This window comes from Mya arenaria, chromosome 4, assembly GCF_026914265.1.
Source record: "Mya arenaria isolate MELC-2E11 chromosome 4, ASM2691426v1".
NCBI classification, from domain to species: Eukaryota; Metazoa; Mollusca; class Bivalvia; order Myida; family Myidae; genus Mya; species Mya arenaria.
Window position 1 is genome coordinate 20,388,045 of NC_069125.1, and position 24,711 is coordinate 20,412,755.

Genomic DNA, 24,711 nt, shown 5'->3' on the forward strand with positions numbered 1-24,711 from the left:
ATATATACCAGATATCCTCGTTACTGGTCATCTTTATGACTCCATAGGTAGTAGATACGGGTATATACCAGATATCCTCGTTACTGGTGATCTTAATGACTCCATAGGTAGTAGATACGGATATATACCAGATATCCTCGTTACTGGTCATCTTAATGACTCCATAGGTAGTAGATACGGGTATATACCAGATATCCTCGTTACTGGTCATCTTAATGACTCCATAGGTAGTAGATACGGGTATATACCAGATATCCTCGTTACTCGTGGTCTTAATGACTCCATAGGTAGTAGATACGGGTATATACCAGATATCCTCGTTACTGGTCATCTTAATGACTCCATAGGTAGTAGATACGGGTATATACCAGATATCCTCGTTACTGGTGATCTTAATGACTCCATAGGTAGTAGATACGGATATATACCAGATATCCTCGTTACTGGTCATCTTAATGACTCCATAGGTAGTAGATAAGGGTATATACCAGATATCCTCGTTACTGGTCATCTTAATAACTCCATAGGTAGTAGATAAGGGTATATACCAGATATCCTCGTTACTGGTCATCTTAATGACTCCATAGGTAGTAGATACGGGTATATACCAGATATCCTCGTTACTGGTCATCTTAATGACTCCATAGGTAGTAGATACGGGTATATACCAGATATCCTCGTTACTGGGCATCTTAATAACTCCATAGGTAGTAGATAAGGGTATATACCAAATATCCTCGTTACTGGGCATCTTAATGACTCCATAGGTAGTAGATACGGGTATATACCAGATATCCTCGTTACTGGTCATCTTTATGACTCCATAGGTAGTATATACGGGTATATACCAAATATCCTCGTTACTGGTCATCTTAATGACTCCATAGGTAGTAGATACGGGTATATACCAGATATCCTCGTTACTGGGCATCTTAATGACTCCATAGGTAGTATATACGGGTATATACCAAATATCCTCGTTACTGGTCATCTTAATGACTCCATAGGTAGTAGATACGGGTATATACCAGATATCCTCGTTACTGGGCATCTTAATAACTCCATAGGTAGTAGATAAGGGTATATACCAGATATCCTCGTTACTGGTCATCTTAATGACTCCATAGGTAGTAGATAAGGGTATATACCAGATATCCTCGTTACTGGTCATCTTAATAACTCCATAGGTAGTAGATAAGGGTATATACCAGATATCCTCGTTACTGGTCATCTTAATGACTCCATAGGTAGTAGATACGGGTATATACCAGATATCCTCGTTACTGGGCATCTTAATGACTCCATAGGTAGTAGATACGGGTATATACCAGATATCCTCGTTACTGGGCATCTTAATGACTCCATAGGTAGTAGATACGGGTATATACCAGATATCCTCGTTACTGGTCATCTTAATGACTCCATAGGTAGTAGATACGGGTATATACCAGATATCCTCGTTACTGGTGATCTTAATGACTCCATAGGTAGTAGATACGGATATATACCAGATATCCTCGTTACTGGTCATCTTAATGACTCCATAGGTAGTAGATAAGGGTATATACCAGATATCCTCGTTACTGGTCATCTTAATAACTCCATAGGTAGTAGATAAGGGTATATACCAGATATCCTCGTTACTGGTCATCTTAATGACTCCATAGGTAGTAGATACGGGTATATACCAGATATCCTCGTTACTGGTCATCTTAATGACTCCATAGGTAGTAGATACGGGTATATACCAGATATCCTCGTTACTGGGCATCTTAATAACTCCATAGGTAGTAGATAAGGGTATATACCAAATATCCTCGTTACTGGGCATCTTAATGACTCCATAGGTAGTAGATACGGGTATATACCAGATATCCTCGTTACTGGTCATCTTTATGACTCCATAGGTAGTATATACGGGTATATACCAAATATCCTCGTTACTGGTCATCTTAATGACTCCATAGGTAGTAGATACGGGTATATACCAGATATCCTCGTTACTGGGCATCTTAATGACTCCATAGGTAGTATATACGGGTATATACCAAATATCCTCGTTACTGGTCATCTTAATGACTCCATAGGTAGTAGATACGGGTATATACCAGATATCCTCGTTACTGGGCATCTTAATAACTCCATAGGTAGTAGATAAGGGTATATACCAGATATCCTCGTTACTGGTCATCTTAATGACTCCATAGGTAGTAGATAAGGGTATATACCAGATATCCTCGTTACTGGTCATCTTAATAACTCCATAGGTAGTAGATAAGGGTATATACCAGATATCCTCGTTACTGGTCATCTTAATGACTCCATAGGTAGTAGATACGGGTATATACCAGATATCCTCGTTACTGGGCATCTTAATGACTCCATAGGTAGTAGATACGGGTATATACCAGATATCCTCGTTACTGGGCATCTTAATGACTCCATAGGTAGTAGATACGGGTATATACCAGATATCCTCGTTACTGGTCATCTTAATAACTCCATAGGTAGTAGATACGGGTATATACCAAATATCCTCGTTACTGGGCATCTTAATAACTCCATAGGTAGTAGATAAGGGTATATACCAAATATCCTCGTTACTGGGCATCTTAATGACTCCATAGGTAGTAGATACGGGTATATACCAGATATCCTCGTTACTGGTCATCTTTATGACTCCATAGGTAGTATATACGGGTATATACCAAATATCCTCGTTACTGGTCATCTTAATGACTCCATAGGTAGTAGATACGGGTATATACCAGATATCCTCGTTACTGGTCATCTTAATGACTCCATAGGTAGTAGATACGGGTATATACCAAATATCCTCGTTACTGGGCATCTTAATGACTCCATAGGTAGTAGATACGGGTATATACCAGATATCCTCGTTACTGGGCATCTTAATGACTCCATAGGTAGTAGATACGGGTATATACCAAATATCCTCGTTACTGGGCATCTTAATGACTCCATAGGTAGTAGATACGGGTATATACCAGATATCCTCGTTACTGGGCATCTTAATGACTCCATAGGTAGTAGATACGGGTATATACCAGATATCCTCGTTACTGGTCATCTTTATGACTCCATAGGTAGTATATACGGGTATATACCAAATATCCTCGTTACTGGTCATCTTAATGACTCCATAGGTAGTATATACGGGTATATACCAAATATCCTCGTTACTGGTCATCTTAATGACTCCATAGGTAGTATATACGGATATATACCAGATATCCTCGTTACTGGTCATCTTTATGACTCCATAGGTAGTAGATACGGGTATATACCAGATATCCTCGTTACTGGTCATCTTAATGACTCCATAGGTAGTAGATACGGATATATACCAGATATCCTCGTTACTGGTCATCTTAATGACTCCATAGGTAGTAGATACGGGTATATACCAGATATCCTCGTTACTGGTCATCTTAATGACTCCATAGGTAGTAGATACGGGTATATACCAGATATCCTCGTTACTCGTGGTCTTAATGACTCCATAGGTAGTAGATACGGGTATATACCAGATATCCTCGTTACTGGTGATCTTAATGACTCCATAGGTAGTATATACGGGTATATACCAAATATCCTCGTTACTGGTCATCTTAATGACTCCATAGGTAGTAGATACGGATATATACCAGATATCCTCGTTACTGGTCATCTTAATGACTCCATAGGTAGTAGATACGGGTATATACCAGATATCCTCGTTACTCGTGGTCTTAATGACTCCATAGGTAGTAGATACGGGTATATACCAGATATCCTCGTTACTGGTGATCTTAATGACTCCATAGGTAGTAGATACGGATATATACCAGATATCCTCGTTACTGGGCATCTTAATGACTCCATAGGTAGTAGATACGGGTATATACCAGATATCCTCGTTACTCGTCATCTTAATCTCGATCGTTTGAAGCTACTCTCAAAATACAAGATTGAAAATATTTGTACACAATATGGTTTGTCACTACTGAATTAAGTTGCCACTCACTTCACAGAACATTCTCAATCACTTATTGATAAATTTTTGGTATCATCATAATGTCCTTGTCCTGAGTAGGCGAACCTTTCTTAGATCAATTGTGTCGGTACCATTGTCCCATTTACTGCTATCTTTAATACGAAAAGGCAACCAATTCTGCCTTTTAGAGGTTAACGACTCTCCAATCTAGTATCCGTGTATCATTCTTTCTGTAAAGCTCTCGATGATGAAAATAATTCAGGGTAGTATGATGTGATATATCCAAAGTGGTAAACAGGGCGTCTTATCTCATGGTTTGAGACTACCAAACCGAAAACAATATGTTGTACTTTCATGAACATTTTCTGATAAAGTTTCTATCTCAAGCAATCATACTTGTAAGAACTGGAAAACCACAAATATTTGGGTGCCGTTCAGTTATCGTTTGGAACTTGGCACGAACACATTTTAATTATTAAAGAAAAGGCATGGGAGCGCATTAATGCACTACGGAAATTTAAGTTCACCATCTTGACCGACCTTCTCTTCAAGCTACGCTGATTCAGGCTGGTTTAATATTTATACTACTTTCTCGTTGTTAAAAATACCGTGAAAAAGCTAAGTTAGAGTTGTCCTGTCTGATTAAAGATACATGACATGACCTTATATAGTTAATTTTACTCACGACATTTTGCAATCTTGTATCTTTTACGTATTCTTTCTCTTACATAGAGCAGTTCAAAGGGATGGACTATCAGTCACCTATAACATCATTGGGTATCGGATGCCTTTATGTGATGTGTGTGTATGTTTTGTTTGAGCCGCCTCGCCACATCTGCTGAACATCTTGTTTCTAAAACGTTCTAATTAGAATTGAAACGTCAAGTCCTTTTAACTGCGTGTTTTTTCCAGAGGAATGGACGGCAATCAGATCAGCAAGGTGTCCAGGAACAGCTTGGCCCCTATAGCAACCAGTACATTCCTACATCTGTACGTATCACCCTTCTCCTGGGATTTGAGTCGCTTAAACGTTTAATTCCTTACTTGTACCTTTCTGCGGGCTTTGAACCCCTTGCCAATGATTTTAAATTTGAACGAAGTTGTCTCTTATATAAACTCATATATTCTATGCATTCTTAATAGTATTGTATAAATCTGAGTACTGCTAGTTTGGAATTATATCGAGGTGTCGGGTCGGTTTTTATCTAAAATCGAAATTTGTAAAAGTATATGTTGAACTTGTTGTTCTACCCTTGTTTAAATTTATGAATATTTTAATTTCAGTAATATCAGTAACAACCTGATAACTTTCCTACAGGATGGAACCTTCAGTCAATTCCCAGCCATTCAGATTCTGTGAGTCATACTTTATAATGTTATTAAAGAGTATGTTTTGACGTTTTATGAACTATTTTAGCTCACATTAATTGCATAAAATGATGAATACTTGTTAGTTTCAACTAAACATTTATATCTGAAATATATGTGTTAAACTTTCATATTTTGTATTATTATTTTAATGTATATATTCTATATTTATTAATCATGTGCAGTAAACGGAATAAATATATGTGTTCGATATGTACATCATGTGATATGTTTATATTGTAACTAATGAATGCATTGGAAGTCCAGACTTAAATAAGCTACGCCCCTGTCGGTATCCTAATTTGACACGCGTATTATGTAAAAACTGCTGCTAGTACTCATACTACCCATACTACTCCAACAACAACTGCTAGTATTTAAACTACTGCTGCTGTTGCTACTGCTTGCGATATTGAGGGAAATAGTGCAAACATGGGAGTTACTTTAAAGTGCGTCATTGTATGTCACTGACATGTGAGGCCCACGGTTACCGACCCTTCCCGGGGACGGTAAGTATATGTAATTGATGCGAGGGATCTAACCTGTGACCCCTGGATTGACAGTCATGTGTTCTACCACAATACTACTTGACTACCGATCCGTCAAACTACTAACTTCTACTATTGTAACTACCAATAGAGCTCGGAGACCAGAGACCGGAAATTAATACTAGAGCAATCAATGAAAGCCATAGCAACAAAGCCATAGCAACAAAGCAATGCTACAAACAGGATACAATATGTAATTTTGCACCAAAGATTGAAAACAAATATGCGATTTAAAATAGTTATGCAAATATACAAATTTCATTATACAAACATATTTAAAATATGGAAATAAAAAAACAACATAATACATATGCAAGTATACATTGCAAACATGATCTCTTTGAACATAAATATGACATTTACTTCACAAAAGTTAAATATATTATACTACAACGCCCGACACCGCATATAACACTTTTAACTATGGTGTTATTTAGTGGATGCATGTAGATAGAAAACAATTCGCATGAAGTGAAACCGGTTGGCAAATATGTATATTATAGAAATGTGTTTTCAGAGAGGTACACCAGAACTACCTGAACACGATCAATTACAACGTGTTCTGGAACATGCCAACCCTTCTACATCTGTGAGTAACCTTTGTTTGTTCATTTTTATAAATTACATGCATCATATTTTCAAGATGTCTTAGTTCATCCCCAAACGATTTTTGTAAAGAATCTACTCCAAATCAATAAGACTATCGTGATAAAAATATTGATATCATTAAACTATTTGATGCTTTCAATAGAGATCTACATAACAACGATATCGAGTACCTGCCGAGCCGGAGTTTCGAGAATCTCCCAGAACTTAGAGAGTTGCGACTCCACTCGCAGAAAACCAAGATGAAAGCCATCGCTTATGACGCCTGGACTGGCATAGGAGATGAGCTGGTTTACCTGTATGCTTTATCTTTACTGAAATTACAAACCCTGTTCCTCTTTTAAGCATTATAATACTATATGCCCAAACGTTTGACATGGTATATGATTGTGCTCAGATTATTAGAATCGTTTTATAGTTACACATGGGCAACCTATTCTGGTTTGAGTACAGCCTCTGTTAGCATGATCGGATTGTTTAAAGCATTTTTCGAAACTGACTCTGATATTTTTATCAGGTTCGTGTCTGAGAACGAACTGCAAACATTCCCACATCAGGTGCTGGAGGAGGGATTCTACCCAAACCTTGAGATCATGTGCGTATTACCTTGAACTTCTTATACTGTAACATGTAAACATCCTATCTTTCATCGTCGTCGGCACAGTCATGCAAATTTAGTTTAAACTACGCGCGTATGATGAGAGTTATTCAATACGACGACCTGGCAACTACGCGCGTACGATGAGAGTTATTCAATACGACGACCTGGCAACTACGCGCGTACGATGAGAGTTATTCAATACGACGACCTGGCAACTACGCGCGACGATGAGGGTTATTCAATACGACGACCTGGCAACTACGCGCGTACGATGAGAGTTATTCAATACGACGACCTGGCAACTACGCGCGTACGATGAGAGTTATTCAATACGACGACCTGGCAACTACGCGCGTACGATGAGAGTTATTCAATACGACGACCTGGCAACTACGCGGGTACGATGAAAGTTATTCAATACGACGACCTGGCTTAAGCCTGTTAACGGCGAATAGTATTTAATTACTCTTCCAAGATTACTCACTTCTTGTGATTATTAAATTTTCAACCCTGTCTGCTCTGGAATAAAAAATGTTATTTGCTGTTTTTAATCTGTCATTTTAACATTTCAGAAACAATTTAAACATGTCGGTATTATTCCTTGTTCTCCCTAGATTTGCGGACAACAACGGTATCCAGAACATGACGGAGTACGGGGAGGAGGCGTTCCTCACGTCACAGAAGTACCTCTGGACACAGAAAAAACGCAACTTTCACTTCGCCTTCACAACCTACCCCGCACTTAATACCCTGTCAGTTTTTGTGTCAAATATATAATTTTCAACATACAAGTTTTCTGTTCTGCCACAATTCATATGAGGGCATATGTACATATTCTCTACTTTTGTGTAATGTTGAGTTGTAAGAAATGAAACAGCAATTTAGTGGAAAAGCCCAAGCCCTGTTTACAGACAAAAATACTGGTATATATAATAAATTTTAAACCTGGTTTTCCTTAATGGTTTTTTACTTTATGAAATACAATAATTTTGTATGTTTTCAAGATTTTATGGAGCTAAAATAAGAGCGTGTAGTTGTTTCTTGCAGGTATCTGCACGGGAACTTCATCGCGGACATAGAGCGTGACGACCTATGTAACATGACGAACCTTCAGAACCTGTTCCTGGGCACCAACCTGCTCACAGAAGACCGCATACACGACGACGCCTTCCAGTGTCTCCCAATCCTGGACTACCTGTAAGTTAGAAGGGCTAATACGTGAAAAGAGCTGATATGTGTAAACAATATGCAGCCAGCCAGACGGGGTTTTAAGCAATGAATTAAGGATTCCAAAATTGTGTAAACTGCGCAACTGAGCTCGGTAGTATAGCACACCCCAAACAAAGCGCCATAGCAGCAATTTTGAGGTTATCATTCTTTAAATGCGTTCTTTTACTTTGGCCCAACCGGGTCGGCGGGTCGGAATTTATGAAAAAACGGCGTATACACAACAGTTTTGCTTACTCATGGGGTCATAAAAACTTAAAAGCGGGGCGAATGGATAACTGCAAGCAAACACGTTAAGTATGTATTAGCCACATAATTAAGTGTTTAATATGTGGGGGACACAAATGTATGTATAGAATGCGCGGGGCCACAAACGTACGTATAGCATGCGCGGGGGACATACACGTATGTATAAACGTATATTTAGTGTGCGCGAGGGACACACATGTATGTATAGAATGCGCGGGGCCACAAACGTACGTATAGCATGCGCGGGGGACACACACGTATGTATAAACGTATATTTAGTGTGCGCGAGGGACACAAATGTATGTATGGCATGCGCGGGGACACAAACGTATGAATAGCATGCGCGGGGGACACACACGTATGTATAAACGTATATTTAGTGTGCGCGTGGGACACAAATGTATGTATGGCATGCGCGAGGGACACAAATGTATGCATAGCATGCGCGGGGACACAAACGTATGAATAGCATGCGCGGGGGACACACACGTATGTATAAACGTATATTTAGTGTGCGCGTGGGACACAAACGTATGTATAGCATGCGCGAGGGACACAAATGTATGTATAGCATGCGCGGGGACACAAACGTATGTATGGCATGCGCGGGGGACACAAATGTATGTATAGCATCCGCGGGGACACAAATGTATGTATAAACGTATATTTAGTGTGCGCGAGGGACACAAATGTATGTATGGCATGCGCGGGGACACAAACGTATGTATAGCATGCGCGAGGGACACAAATGTGTGTATAGCATGCGCGGGGACACAAATGTATGTATAGCATGCGCGGGGACACAAACGTATGTATGGCATGCGCGGGGGACACAAATGTATGTATGGCATGCGCGGGGACACAAACGTATGTATAGCATGCGCGGGGGACACACACGTATGTATAAACGTATATTTAGTGTGCGCGAGGGACACAAATGTATGTATGGCATGCGCGGGGACACAAACGTACTTATAGCATGCGCGAGGGACACAAATGTATGTATAGCATGCGCGGGGACACAAATGTATGTATAGCATGCGCGGGGGACACACATGTATGTATAGCATGCGCGGGGGACACACACGTATGTATAGCATGCGCGAGGGACACAAATGTATGTATAGAATGGGGGGGCGAACACGTAAATGCAGCATGTGCGGATACATATATGTAAGTACATGTATAACATGCGCTGGGTATATATAAGTATGTGTAGCATAATGAAATGTAAGCAAGGTAGCATGCGTGGAGGACATACACGTGTTTCGAACTTAATAAGATTCGCACTGTCATTCATATACGTAGCAAACCGTCATAGTATATTATTACAAACACACATTTAACAATCATCGGCAGACAGTAAGCAGATTCTCGGTCAGCTTACATCAATAACAGACGATGGCAGTTTAAATACGTTGTGTTTGATTTCAGAGACATGGGAAGCAACTTTATCCAATATGTGCCTAATGCACTGAAGAACAGCAGTGTGTTGCCAGCACTCACCCAGCTGATCCTTAACAACAATAAAATCACCTTCATCGAGTCCGGGACCTTTACGAATGTGACCACCCTCAATTTGCTGTAAGTATCCCCTTCATCGAGTCCGGGACCTTCACGAACCTGACCACCATTTATGTGCTGTAAGTATCTCCTTCATCGGGTTCGTGATGGGAATTTATGTTCCCATGGGACACTGTACCTGAGTGAAGGCTTAGCAATTCATTTTCCCACAGGACACTGTACCTGAGTAGAGGCTTAACAATTCATGTTCCCATAGGACACTGTACCTGAGTGAAGGCTAAACAATTTATGTAAATCAAAAAATGTTTTTTTTATTGTTTGTGTAATTAGCCTGAAACATTAAATGGCATATTTCAGGTATTTGACAGGAAACGGAATAATTGCGGTGGAAAACGAAGCGTTTAATGATGATATTGCGTACCTGTAAGTATTTCACCTTGAACAGTATATTTGTGTCAACTTGTTAAAATCATTTAACAAAACCGAGTTGACTATATTTTTCTTTTAATCAAATGATGCTACATTTTATGTCATTTATTTGTTATAATAATTCATAAATAACTTTTTTATACTTGTTCACATTTGAAAGAATTGCAATTTCAGTCACATTGACTACAACGAGTTCCGGTTCACACACAAGTATCCGTTCAGTAACCTAGGCAACCTGCGCGAGCTTTGGTTGAGTGGCAACAGCATCGACTACATTCCTCCAAACGCTTTTCAAAACTGTACTTCACTGCTTGAGATGTAAGTTTGTGTTTCGATATTTTTTTTTCTATGCGATTGTTTAAGATTTAAATGTTGTGAGGAAATTATTTTATATATATAACGGAAGTAATAGGCAGAGGTAGGCTTATCGTATTGTTATTGTTCTTTACAGTCAAGTAGCGCGGATTTATGCAAAACCTTCTAACAATATTGCAACTCCTATACGTTCTATTACAGTCAACTAGCGTACAACAATATTCCTCAACTTTTAAAATCCCATTTTGAGAACTGCCCACTGGCGGGAGACCTACTTTTTAACGACAATGACATCGGATATATTGAGGACGGAACATTCGACCACGTCACCGTTATGACCAGATTGTATGTATCTTCTTCTAATACCTTTTTAGGACGTAGCATACTTCAAAATATCGTTCATTGAGTATACAATAACGGCGCTAGTTTCGCTACTTCAGTACTGTCTTTCTTACTTTTTGATAAATGATAATAATGTTTAAATTGCTGTAAAGCAGACCCAGTACAAACACAATGTCAGTGTGTCGTCGGAATGACGTTGAGTTCCATCGCAACATCGGCGACCAAATATCTGACGTTTTACCGACGTTTATTTTCAATTTCCTATCCAGTCAGTCCCTTGACGAGCAGATACAATATTATATTATATATCGATATGGGTTGTGAAACAGCTTAAATTTGAAGATGTTTCCTGGGCAGAAGTCATTGCTGCATTCTTTTAAGAGGCCATGCGAAAGAACCCCTGATGGAGAGGGAGCCCACAACGTCTTGGGTTAACCTCTTGGGTGAGAGGCTGACATCTATACCACAAGACCTGAAATAATAAAATATTATGACATCGATATCATTTGCAAACCAATTGTTTTATAGGATGGGGGATTAATTGTTTAAAAAAACCCATCATAAATAGTTTGAAAAGTGGTCGCATTTTGATTTAAATTGGTCAAAACTCGACGTCAATATGACGTCCTGACTTCAGAATGACGTCCTGTGCCTGCGGTGGAGTGTAACCAATAATCGCCGTACAAGGTTAGAGGTTGATGTCTTCATTATATTGGTTTTTTTATCAGTAAAGTAAATTAATTCCAAATAGGAAGTGATGACGTATTATACAATATTTTAGCTCAGTCGCTAACAACAAGCTGACTCGTCTTCCCAACGGCGGAGACTTCGCGGATTTGACGGTGGTTGACTCTGGGGGACCCGGTCAGGGAAACATGGACTTTAGTAATAACCGCCTCGTCATCTTGGAAAGCCACACGTTTGAGAACCTCAACATCCAAAACACAATGTACGGCTAATTGTTTGTGGATTGCTTAGCTATATAGGACAAGTATATTAGTTGAAAATGCTTAGGATTTGAAGAGACACAATGCATGTTTCCTTTTTGCAAATCTGTTTCATACCCGTTTGGATCTAGTTGAAATTGAAACACGAATTTAGCATTCAAATATCACACTTTGCAATGAATATACATGTACCAATAGTGTGTTGATATCAATTGCAGGTCCCTAGTCAATAACCAGATAACACGTATAAACTCGCAGGCGTTCAACGGGCTGACGATCGAGTGGCTAGATCTGCAAGGTAACCCTGTCCGGGCACTTCACTGGAAGTCCTTCTCATCCGTAGCCGTGTCGGAGGCGATCTTCCTCAATTCCCTGCTATTCTCGACCATTCCGACATACACTTTCTACGATGTGTCGGCAAAAAACATCTTTCTCCATGACGGAAAGGTGGAAACGATCGAGTTTGAGGCCTTTTATGATGTTTCCACTTCAGAAGACCTGTAAGACATATCTATATATTATACACTGTTATATCACTATATCACTTATGAGTGCTTTCATATTTGCAAAGTTTATTTTACTTCATTATGCGTGTAAAATAATAACTAGTTTGACATGTATTTGTGTATGGTACTGAATGTGTTACCTTCAGTGTCCGTAGTATATAGACGCAGTGTAGTGTAGGTATTGTAGGACTCAGTAGGGCCATGACTCACGTGAGTTATTTATTTTAGTATTGCGAAACATTTCCGCATGCTTTCAGAAACTTGAGCAACAACAATGTGTCAGTGCAGGTGGAGACGATGTTTGGAGGCACGTGTAGTGTGGGGGAATACTTCAGGTTGAGCAACAATAACCTGACCGCTCTTAGCACCGACGCCTTCAACAACGCTGCCCTCACAAAGATCGACCTCTCAAACAATAACCTGGATATTTATCCGCAGGCTCTGTTGTCACAAAATCCTCAGATCATGTAAGTACGAGCCAGATTTTATTTTATACACGAAATTTTTCAAGAAGTATTTAAGTTATGTGCATAGAATGAACAGGAACAGTCCTGCAGCTTCCAGTAACTCATTTGAAAAAGCAAGAGAAACATGTCAGCAACGTACTTGATGTCACCTTAATGTTTATAAGTGGCAAAACATGTCTGAGACGAGAAATGTCACGTATATACGTCCAGTTCAATTTAATGACTTTGATTGCCTCCATAATAGGAAATAGGAATAGCAAACAGACGTGGAGAGAAAAGCAACAATATGACGCATATGGTAGGTACAATATAGACAGGAAAGGTAATACATATATGATGAGGAACGCAGCAACTAAAGCTTGTTCGCAAATAAATATGCACAGTAAATAAGCATTGTAAATAAATATATCTATTGCACTAAAAACGACGAAAATAAGACTCTGGAACCCGTACTGGTTGAACAGGGCCTGTTGAAACACAACGCTATAATTTATAGACCGGGAAATTGAAATATATAGAGGGAGTTTGGCATGTGATCGGAGTAAAGTTCCCATCCACTTGCCTTCAAAGTTTCGTCCAGACTCCGGATGTCATGGCCGGAAGGTAACTTTTTGAAAAACAGAACAGAACAGAACATAACAGAACACAAGTTTATTTCCACAAAAAAGATCACACATATATACATCCATGAAGTAGACTATGATAGTCCATGATCATTTCCATATATATATATATATATGTTTTTTAACTAGTTGAGATATGTTACAGGAACAGAAATAGTAGCAAATGTTTATTAAAAGAATTATTACGAACAGATCCTTATTACAACTATATAACGGCTGGTGTTAAAACCTATAATAATCATGTATCATGTAAAGTAATGAAATTCTTTCTCTGAGCAAATGCTTTATACACGAAAATAGAAAGATTCTTTAACAAATCAGTATGATCTGTTTTCAGCAATTTTATGGTTTTAAACATATTTGGATTAGTACGATAATATCTAGGAATATAATTAGATCTAATATTTGTATACAGGCTGCATTCAACCAAGAAATGGAATTCGTCTTCTAAGACATTACAATGTGGGCAAAGTCTTTGTTCCAAAATTGTATTATTCCACCTACCAACTTCTATATTTAACCGATGCGACGATAATCTTAATTGGCTTTAAGCAATTCTGAATTTCTGTACATTAACACACTTAAGATAGAGTTTTAATTCTAAATCAGGAATGTTTTTATAAAATAAAGCTCTTGAGGAGTCTGACAATATGCTGTTTAAATTTTGAACATAAACGTCTCGTATTCTTTGCTTCGAAAATGACAATTTTACAACATCATTTATCATTACATTATAGATGGTTCTTACATATTTATCATTCGGCATACTTAAAACTTTAAGTCAGTACTTAATAATATTTATAATGCATTGCGACAGTAGATCTAATCTGCCCGTCTCTGCATATACAAAGTCATTTTGTGTTGTTGTTTTAACCGAAAGTACATATTTTATGAATTGGGTGTGTATCCTTTCAATTAGCAATCGTTTTGAAAATCCCCAAACTGCTGAACCATATAATAGGATAGGTCTAATAAGTTTGTCAAAAAGTTTCAATTTATGTTGAGGTGTTATAAAAGTAAATTTGTTCAAATATTTTCTTAATTTAAAAATTGCTTTATGTGCTTAACCCCCCGAGCTAAAGACTATACCTAAATATGTAAATTTGTTTACAACCTCCAATGATGATCCCTGATAGAAAAACTGAAGATTTATAGGCACTCTTCCCCCTTTCCTAAAAACCAATATCTTTGTTTCGCTTTTATTGACCTTAAGTTTCCATGTGTTACAATATTCCTCTAATATATTAATATTCGCTTGCAGTTCTGCTGCTGAATTAGCAAAAATTACAATATCGTCTGCATATAAGAGTAGCAAGAACTTTAAAAATCCTGTGTCGACCCCTTTGAGATATAATACTTCCTCTAGATCGTTAATATACAATGAAAATAATAACGGCGATAGGCAATCGCCTTGACGTACACCTAAATTACTTTCAAACACTGCACCTAACTCGTTTTGGTGTTTAACTCTCGAATACACATGATTATGCATAGACTTTATAACTGAAAAGCGATTGCCCCGTAGTCCTAATATATACAGTTTATACCACATATTGTCTCGTACTAAATAATCAAACGCTTTTGTAAATCAACAAAAACACAAAATAACTGCTTGTTTTCTTTAAGAACATGGTTAATTAAATTTTGTAATACAAAAATGTTATCAACGGTACTCATTTTAGCTCTGAATCCAGCTTGTGCCTCGATATATACATGGTAATAGTCGGCTCAAGTTGAAAGCCGGCTGTTAATGATATTTGTGAATAGTTTTCCCACAACACTTAATAATGTGATTCCTCGAAAATTTCCAACTTCGTTAAGATTTCCCTTTTTATGTATTGGGACTATATAACCCTCAGTCCACTTTTCCGGAAAATACCCGGTTATTAAAAGTTAGCCTTAAAAGTTAGCCTTAAAAGAAAAGACGATAGTATATGTTTACCATATATCAAAAATTAATTAAGTATCCGATCTGGACCAGCACTTTTTCCCAAATTTAATTTGAAATTCCTTTAAGAACGTCTTCCTCAGTGAATGGCAAATCTAGTTCAGAAAACATTATCTTTAATTCATTTTGTAAAATAGCATTATTAAAGTACATACGTCTTCGTCTGGCTGAAAAAACCTATCATTAATTGCCTGAAAGTAGGCTGTAAACGATTCAAGAGATATATTTTTAGGAGTTTTATGAGTTGTTCCATCTTTAAATGATTTCCAATAATCTTTTGTGTTTAATTGATCCGTCCGCTTATTCATATTTAGGTAGTTATAACTTCGAACGTTCCTTTTATAAACACTTCTCACCCGAATCGTTATAGCCTTATTTTCCTCAGTTTTATATTTTCTGTAATTATTTAAAGCAGTGTAAAATGACTTTCGTTCGTCTTTACATGTTTTATCGAATAAACTACTACTAACACTAGGAGTAGATAGATACACATTAGTATCCGTTTTACGTGAAAACAATGGTACGCAAATAGTATCGATACCGTTAATAAAATTCGATAAACACGAATCAATATCAGAATTATTTTCCGATTGTTCAACTGAAATTTCCAACTGATTCATAAACTGAATAAAATAAACATGCCCCCCTCCCCTGCTGTGTCCATCCTACTTTATGTAAAATTTCAAAGGTTCAGGCGAAAAACATTAAGCAAACTTAAAGCAAAGCAAGACATAGTTATTGTTTTTATTTAACAACGACATCATAAATACGTTTAGGGCGATTTTTAAAGGTATACTATTTGACATTCAAAACAAATAGAACATCACAAATACTAAACATGCTAATGACACTTAGTAAGTGCTTTTATTTTAAATAAGGCAAAACAAGGACATACCAAATAATTCTAGATACCTTTTAGTTCGAGTCTTTATCTAATCTGAGCAAGTAGTGCTCAGAGTGAGATTTGCCCATCGACCACAGTCCGTCCGTCGAACTTCCAACAATTGCTTCATACGACATCTTCTCCTAAAGTGCTTGGTCAATTTAGATGAAACTTTACTGGGATGGTCATTGGATGGTGCTCTTTCAAAATTGTTTAAAGAAGTTAATTCCATGCAGAACTCTTGTTGCACTAGGAACTTGGTAGAGGACAGAGGACAACTTTATGTTGTTACATACAAAATAGCAAGGGTGTGGGCAACAATAATGTTTTCAAAGATTTTCCTTAGTGAATAGGGAACTTGTGAACCCCTTATTTTTGAAGCTACAGCAACGAAATTTGGACCATGTGTATAGTTATGAAAACAAATATCAATGTTGCCCTCGGATTACATATACAATGTGAAATTTTGACATACTTTCTTATTTTTAAGCTACATAAAATAAAAATTGGGCCATGTGTACATTTTGAAAACAAATATCATTATTGTGCTTTGATGACCCTCTGTTACCCTATGACCTTCTTTATTGCTATTAAGGCTACACAAATTCAATTTAGAACATGTGTGCAGTTTTGCAAACAAATACCAATTGTGTGCTCGGTTGATCTTAAAATATACCACATTTGACAATACTCACATAGTTCAATCTCGAATTGCATTGTCATAAACCAATAAACTGATTAATTCTCATAAGAAAAACAACAACAAAGTTTTAAAACTTTCACTCTGGTGAGCGATTTAGAGCCATCATGGCCCTCTTTTGCCAAGTAACTACGAACTGAAAAATTGAGTTCATCAACCTTTTTCATTCATGGTGCTCCAAACAAGCGTAACTTAAAGCCAAATTTATCTAACAAGCTTAATTCTTTAAAGATTGCTTCAGAACTAACGTTTCATAGGTAGCATGATCTACACGAACGTCTTGTAATAATCGACATGTTTTATATGTCGACTCTGTTCGATTTCCTCAATTGCTTCAAATTCGTTATATATGTTTGAAAAATGTTAACATTAAGAAATTGTGCAAATTCATATATTTTTTAATTTGAAATTTATTAAATGAGGACCTATGTGTTTGCCATTTCAGTCTTATCGACAATAACGGTCTCTCTCAAATCAATGATGACTCATTTTCCGGGCAGACTAACCTACAGACACTGCGCTTATCGGATAACAACATTGAAAAAGTACAGACGGGCCTCTTCGATGATCTCACAGGTCTTCAGATATTGTAAGTTTAAGTGTGAATATAAAGTCATCCTCTTGAATGAGCCTTTTTCTTTCACAATTATTTTTTACGATATCTTGTTCAAAATCGGTCATATATCATTTACACATATAACTTATTTAAAAAAAAAAAAGAATGACAGATACATAAAAAATGGCTGAAATGTTACAAATGACAAACATTTAAATTGCCGGTAACGCACTTAATACAATATTGATTATTTTTATTTTAGTGTTCTATTGAATTAATGCAAACATTATATCTATCATTTGGATCGAACCTCTTATGACGATTTACCATTTTGACAACTATTTTCGGACAGGTCAGGAATTGTCTTAAAGTACAAAACGTGAGAAAGTACCTTTGAATGGGAAGCCTTACACACGTATCAATGTTTTATTCTAATAAAAAACAAGCTTATTCAGTCGTCGTCACTATTCATTATAAATGTATTCTGCTCTGTGTATGGTTATCTGGTAACGATGTGGTATTCTTCAAATGCATTTGTGTAGATAGTGATTTCAGTAAAAGATGAGAGTGAAAGTCATTCCCTCTCGCTGCAGGTACCTCCAGAACAACGCGATCACGGTTATCGGGGAGACGGTGTTCGATGCCCTGGTTTCCCTAGAGGAGTTGTACGTCGAGGACAACGCGCTCAGTCACTTCCCCGCCCTCCTCACACAGCCAATCACCACCATCGACCTCTCCAACAACGACATTGAGACAGTCGGGGAAAACGCCTTTACATACCTCAGTACACTAACTTCACTGTAAGTGCGGTCGTACGGATGATTTTATCAGTAAATTATTAGACTTTGCACAGTTTTTGAAAATGACATTGACTTACCAGTACAGTTCAAACGAAGCGATATTTGAAGGGATTTTATAATACTATGAACACTTTATCACCAGAGATGTTTTCATAAACTATCGTTGGTGAATGAAATTCACTTTATTCTTTCTACCCGAACGGATCAAACATGATGTTCACTAAAACAGTAACATTATCATTTATATTGCAGCACGTTAACTGGCAACCCACTGGCGTGTCAGTGTCAGCTGGTCACTGCGCTCAATGACGTGTCTACGGCACTGACGGGGGCGACGTGCGAATCACCTACCTCTGCGTTCGGTGTAACATTTGACGACACCACAGCACTCGACCCAACATACTACCTCAACGTTAACGCATCGCTCTTCCAGTGCTGTATGTAAAATGGATCAAACGTGTTACAACCCATCCAAAAAAGCAACAGCAACAAAAAAACAACAACCACATTAAAGCTGCACTCTCACAGATTGAACGTTTTAACAACTGTTTTATTTTTTGTCTGGAATAAGCAATTGTTTGCGTAATTATCTGCAAACCAGTGATGAAAGACTGTTGACATAAGATCAGATAGCAGATTTTCATATTTCTATTCCAAATTTGATGTTTTATGGATTAAACCGTAGCAAACAGTTTAAACAAAATGCATAAAACATCAATTTTGGAGTGGAAATATGAAAATCTGCGATCTGATCTTTTATCATCAGTCTTTTATCACTATCACAAAAATAAAAAAAAGTTGGAAACACGGTAAATCTGTGAGAGTGCAGTTGGATAACATCACGTGTTACTGTCCAAATATCACGCTTAAATAATAGACACAACACCGAAACCAAACCAATTTTTAGGAATCGTTTATTCTACTTTGTCAATAATTCAAGATTAGCCGGAAAATCTTGGCATATGAACTTATTTCATAACCGCTGCCATTTCTATGTATTATTTCGTGATACATTCGGAACGGATACATACTTATATATACTTATTATGCGATTCGCTGTACGATTTTATCTCTTCTTTGCAAACTTTTGTTTATTATAATTTTATATCGAACAGCCTTTCAACTTGTCTTGCCCTTCAGCTGCGGAGAACCTGCAGGCTGTCGCCAACTCCGGCACTGAGATTGAAGTGAGCTTCGACCAGCCGACCGAAATCTTCTTCCAGCCGAACTCCACCCTGGGCACCTCTCCCTCCCTCGACGGCTCCGTGTAAGATACAACTTCACATAAAACAAATCCAATTAAACCATGTATTGCCGACGAGTTACATAAACTAATTAATATATGGATTCAACTCCCATAATTCACATGTTGAATGTTTTCAATTTTCTAAGAATCTGTGTACGATCATAAATAACTCAATTCGGCCTGATATTTTCTTTTAAACTATAAACAACGAAACATTACACCCAAGAAAAAAATAAAAAAATGCATTCTTATATCTTGATTACGTATACTTACCTAACCTCAATAAATAAGTAAATTATCCGTTATATACATTAAAACAGTATTGCCTTTAACGATGAAAGAAAATTCAAAAATACGTAAATGATGATCTGTACGGTTACAGGGAATATCAGCTGACATGCGTGAGCGACACTGCGGCTCAACTGTACGATACGTTAACTGACAGTGACGCCACTTCGGGTGCTACGTCATTCACTATTACGTTTAACAGCAATGTCGTAGCTGGTACAACATACGACTGCTCCGTCAAAATGGCCTACGAGGGTTATACGAGCGGTAAAAGTATTCCAACCACTGTCATCACGCCCGACGCGAGTAAGTTAACACTGACGCATGTTAGGTATCTTGTGTCAATCAACGCATACAAATCATCCATGAGCTTGATTGAAATTTTAAATCTTTATTTTTTCAAAATATTCCTGCGTTGTAAGAGTTTGTTAAATGTGTTTCATTATCACCGGCCCCGTTATTTCTAAGACATTTAAGAGCCTCATAATATGCAACAGATTTTGACGATCCTATATTATTACCAAGTGTAGATCCTGGCATAGACACCGGTTAGTTACCATGTATATTTGGCAACCCGAATATTTCTCATAAAAATAAAAACAATAAGGCAGAAAATGTTGACTTTTTCGCTTACGAAATAAACAGAAAATGAAATTTTTACCCTTTATACACCTAGCCACGCCGACTAACCCTGGAGCTCAGGACATTGTTCTGGACGTGCTGTATTACGACTTCAGTAAGACCCACACGGACTTTGCCGATCTTGTCTACCCTGACGTGTCCAACCCCGATATTGTCCATTCGCCTTATGGGGCGTGGCTAAAAGTCTCTGATACGCCCTCCCTGGACACTTTCTCGACATGGTATCGCTCGAATACGGGCGTTAATGTCGAGATAAATGATACTCTTATCCTAGCACATCAGTCAGGGACGATGAAAACGTAAGCGTCCGGTCAAAATATAGTTTCATTTAAATATATTTATCAGCCATACTAGAAGTAATTAAAAAGTATTCGGTGTGCACCTTTACGTTGTTGTGTATTTTGAAAAAGAGCATTGAACAAATGCAATACTGTTGTAAACACAAAAACTAACTTAGTTTTCTATTGGGTCAAGGTTTTGGTCCGATGCGTTTTTCCCGGTTGATGGTGAAGGATTTTCGGCCGAGGAGCAGCAAGATTGTGATGGCGTTTACCATAACTTCGGGTAGATATATTTTAATCCTCAAAATAAAATTGATCTAATCTACTTGAATGTTATTTTTTTTAAATGTTGAATGCAAATATCAATTTTAATTTATGATTAAGTTTACTATTATGTTTACCTCATACATTTGCACATATTGATAAGTTTTGTGTATTCCGAAATGCGATGATTACATTTGGGAATGCACCATTAAATTTTCAATAGAAATAATAAGTTTTAAGGAAAAAGGTTTTAAATTAGTGGATACAATTTTAATTACTGTTATATTGACGAAAATTGGATTAAATCTGAATTGAAAAAAATGGCAACAAAACATTGCATGATGGAATTGAGTAGATCCACCGTTGTAAAACGGAGTCTGATTATTGCCCATGCTGTCCCACAGCTTCACCAGCGCCGTACGTTCCGGAATAACATTCAACGGGACAGAGAAGATAACCGTCGGCGGAGGAGAAGCCATGTGGTTGTTCATTAATCGCACAAAAATAGTGGACCACGTGGCCTCTCAGTCCAAACATAGCGACTATTGTTTCTATGTCGACCTCTCGCCGGCTGCGTCTGTCGGTGGTGGGCTTGTGCAGCCCCAGCAGGGAACCATTTCCTCATCGGGTGTGTGTGAAAATCTCGTTAACTCACCACTGTCAGCCGTGATGGAGCTTGAGGTAATATTTGTTGAATAACTTTAAAACATTTGATTTTGTACATAATTTTTCACTTATTTGTACCCTGCCTTTTCCAATTGAGGTAACATGATGATCATATGCTTTGTTTTATGCAATCACGTGAAGGTGAGGGAAACAAAATCACAAATCTATAAATAAATTTATTACAGTCCATTACTTTTAAACTTTCCGTTGCATATATCTCATTCTTAGGTGGGCGAGATTTACCATTTCGACCTTTTTCACGCGGACACACGACGGTGTACCTCACAGTTTCTCTTCCAAGTGGAAGGCACGTCATTCAGCCAATCACCGCAAACAGAACTGCCCCTTGACTACAGGTGAGACTGCTATGGTATATTCTGTGTCACGGGATACCTTGCTGCTTCATGTTGAACTTTTGGAACATTGAATAAGCAGATTAAAAACAAACTAGCTTAATTTACATTTTAGTTACTGTTGCATACTGATAGAATCAAACGTTATCCTGTTAACATGTTATTATCATATATACACACAACCTATAGAAAACTAAAAGCAGTATTATGTCATTCTGAGTATTTTGTGACATGCAAGGTTTTGTTCACAGTGTGGCAATCGACGAAGATTTCTACGTAGATGACATTCTTACATCGGTGACGTTGGAGGACGATTTTGCTGTCGGCCCTTACGTCATTACTCTCTATGCGGGTATCCTGTTTATTTCAAGTTTTAGTCTGACACATGCTATACATATGTATGTTCTCAAACGTTCAGTGTCTGAGCTATTTCGAAATAAGTCTTATATTCGAGTATTCTGTAATAGTAACATTAGTTTTTTCTATGTTACTACATATTTCTATACGACAAATCTGGCCATTTCACGATTGCATGGAATTCTGAATTTAATATTTCATATTATGGGTCGTAAAGCGGCTTCCTCGGTTTTGCAGTACTTTCTTTTTGTACAAATAAGGATACATCTTTGTAATACAAAAACAAAACGTCTGATTGTTAATTCCACACACATATCCAATTGATATTTCACTATATTAATAATCCATCCCAGCTCTGCTGAGCACTAAGGTTTCATAGGAATTCGATTGTCATTCACAATGAAATAAGAGCGCCAGTGAATTATACCACCGTTCGCGATATTCTAGGTAACACGAATCGCCTGTTCGAGTTTAAAGATGACACTGTTGGGAACCAGTTTACCACCCCTGTCCCAACTGCTCCCTCCTACACAACTCTAATTGATCAGGATGGGAATACCGTCATCTTTGTTGGTAAGATACGCTTCTATATGGATACATAAGGATGGAAATACCGTCAGCTTTCTGGTAAGTGACGCTCCCATGTGGATAAGTCAGGAAGGAAATACGGAATTTATTGAAATGGGGACCGTGCTCTTGTATTGTTTAAGGCTTAGTAAGTTTTTATTACTAAACACGATATGATTAGTAGCTTTTGCGTTTATTAAATTTCTATGGAATGATCAGAAATGGAATTCACATGCTTTTGTTTATTGATTAATACAAACATTCTTGTTTCATGATTTAAAACGCTAAGTATAGAAATCATTGCTTCATAACGCATACAATTCAGAGAGGCTTACTGAGTTACCGTCTACGCACGTACCGTGTCCGAGGTTCTGAACACATAAACACGATTGATAGACGTTCTTGCATATATATCTTAAATTTTCCACTTGTGTAAAAAGGCAAAGAGAATATACATTTCAATAAAAGCGGATGAGACCATGTTTTATGAAATCATAACGCGTACTAATTTTAGATCAATGTTTACGTCTAAAACATTGCCTTTTAAAACTGACTTTTACAAGTTTGTGATTTTAATTCCTTTGATGATTTAAGTATTTAGAAATAAATACGATAATTAATTAAGCGCTCTCTGACGTCACGCGTTTCCCATAATTCTTAGGTGATAGGTGGCGCTGTTTTTTTAGCGCCAATTCCATCGCGCCGCCAGCCGAGCGGTTATTGTTACGCAGATAAATGTATAAAAACTGTGTTTTATGTTTACAAAATTGAAACGTGACCTGGGGTTGGCAATTTCGATCTGCTACACAAACACATGAAACATACTTAAGTAATGCTATCTCTAAAATGTTCATCTCTATTTTAGATGTCGTTTTGAACATTTTATTGGTTCCGTTATTTTAAATAGTATATTTTTAAAAACAAGCCTTAAAAGATTGTATCAGAATAATTGTATCAGGGACATATGACCATTAAAAATAGGTACACATGTAACAACCATAGCATCAATGTCAAGTGGGTTCTATTGAAAACTGTTGAACGCTATGCTTAACTGATGATTAAACTAAACCAAACTTACTAACGCATTGAAATGACTTGCTTTACAGAATGTAGTAGCGTTTTCACTCCGTCGTGGGGGAACGACTCGACATCGGAATCGTTCAGTATTTCCTCGACATCAGCGCTCTTTACTTTGAAGTCCGAACTGGATTATGAGACAACCACCGCTTATTACTTCCTTATGACTGTGGAGGACCAAGGAACTAGCCTCACCGGGTCCATAGCTATTAGGGTAGATATATCTTTGTCGCATATTATAAGCTATCATATAACAAATCTAGTTTGAAAAAAGTATCTTAATTTTATTAGTACTATATTACTCAAACGTTATTGTAAACAATGTTTAGCATGT

General features: G+C 37.5%; 1 protein-coding gene across 1 annotated transcript in view; it reads left to right on the forward strand.

Annotated features, from left to right (window-relative positions):
• Positions 1–24,711, forward strand: part of LOC128232091 (uncharacterized) — a 64,490-nt gene that overhangs the window by 14,657 nt on the left and 25,122 nt on the right. The window contains exons 9-34 of the mRNA XM_052945446.1: positions 4,910–4,987; positions 5,282–5,353; positions 6,431–6,502; positions 6,665–6,817; positions 7,037–7,114; positions 7,735–7,872; positions 8,168–8,317; positions 10,031–10,180; positions 10,478–10,543; positions 10,724–10,867; positions 11,066–11,209; positions 11,988–12,155; positions 12,372–12,653; positions 12,917–13,126; positions 17,726–17,869; positions 18,430–18,636; positions 18,889–19,073; positions 19,777–19,903; positions 20,265–20,476; positions 20,847–21,111; positions 21,287–21,376; positions 21,762–22,038; positions 22,252–22,379; positions 22,628–22,728; positions 23,181–23,306; positions 24,407–24,591. Of these exons, the coding sequence (XP_052801406.1) occupies positions 4,910–4,987; positions 5,282–5,353; positions 6,431–6,502; positions 6,665–6,817; positions 7,037–7,114; positions 7,735–7,872; positions 8,168–8,317; positions 10,031–10,180; positions 10,478–10,543; positions 10,724–10,867; positions 11,066–11,209; positions 11,988–12,155; positions 12,372–12,653; positions 12,917–13,126; positions 17,726–17,869; positions 18,430–18,636; positions 18,889–19,073; positions 19,777–19,903; positions 20,265–20,476; positions 20,847–21,111; positions 21,287–21,376; positions 21,762–22,038; positions 22,252–22,379; positions 22,628–22,728; positions 23,181–23,306; positions 24,407–24,591 (3,952 nt within the window). The remainder of the gene's footprint in view (positions 1–4,909; positions 4,988–5,281; positions 5,354–6,430; positions 6,503–6,664; positions 6,818–7,036; positions 7,115–7,734; positions 7,873–8,167; positions 8,318–10,030; positions 10,181–10,477; positions 10,544–10,723; positions 10,868–11,065; positions 11,210–11,987; positions 12,156–12,371; positions 12,654–12,916; positions 13,127–17,725; positions 17,870–18,429; positions 18,637–18,888; positions 19,074–19,776; positions 19,904–20,264; positions 20,477–20,846; positions 21,112–21,286; positions 21,377–21,761; positions 22,039–22,251; positions 22,380–22,627; positions 22,729–23,180; positions 23,307–24,406; positions 24,592–24,711) is intronic.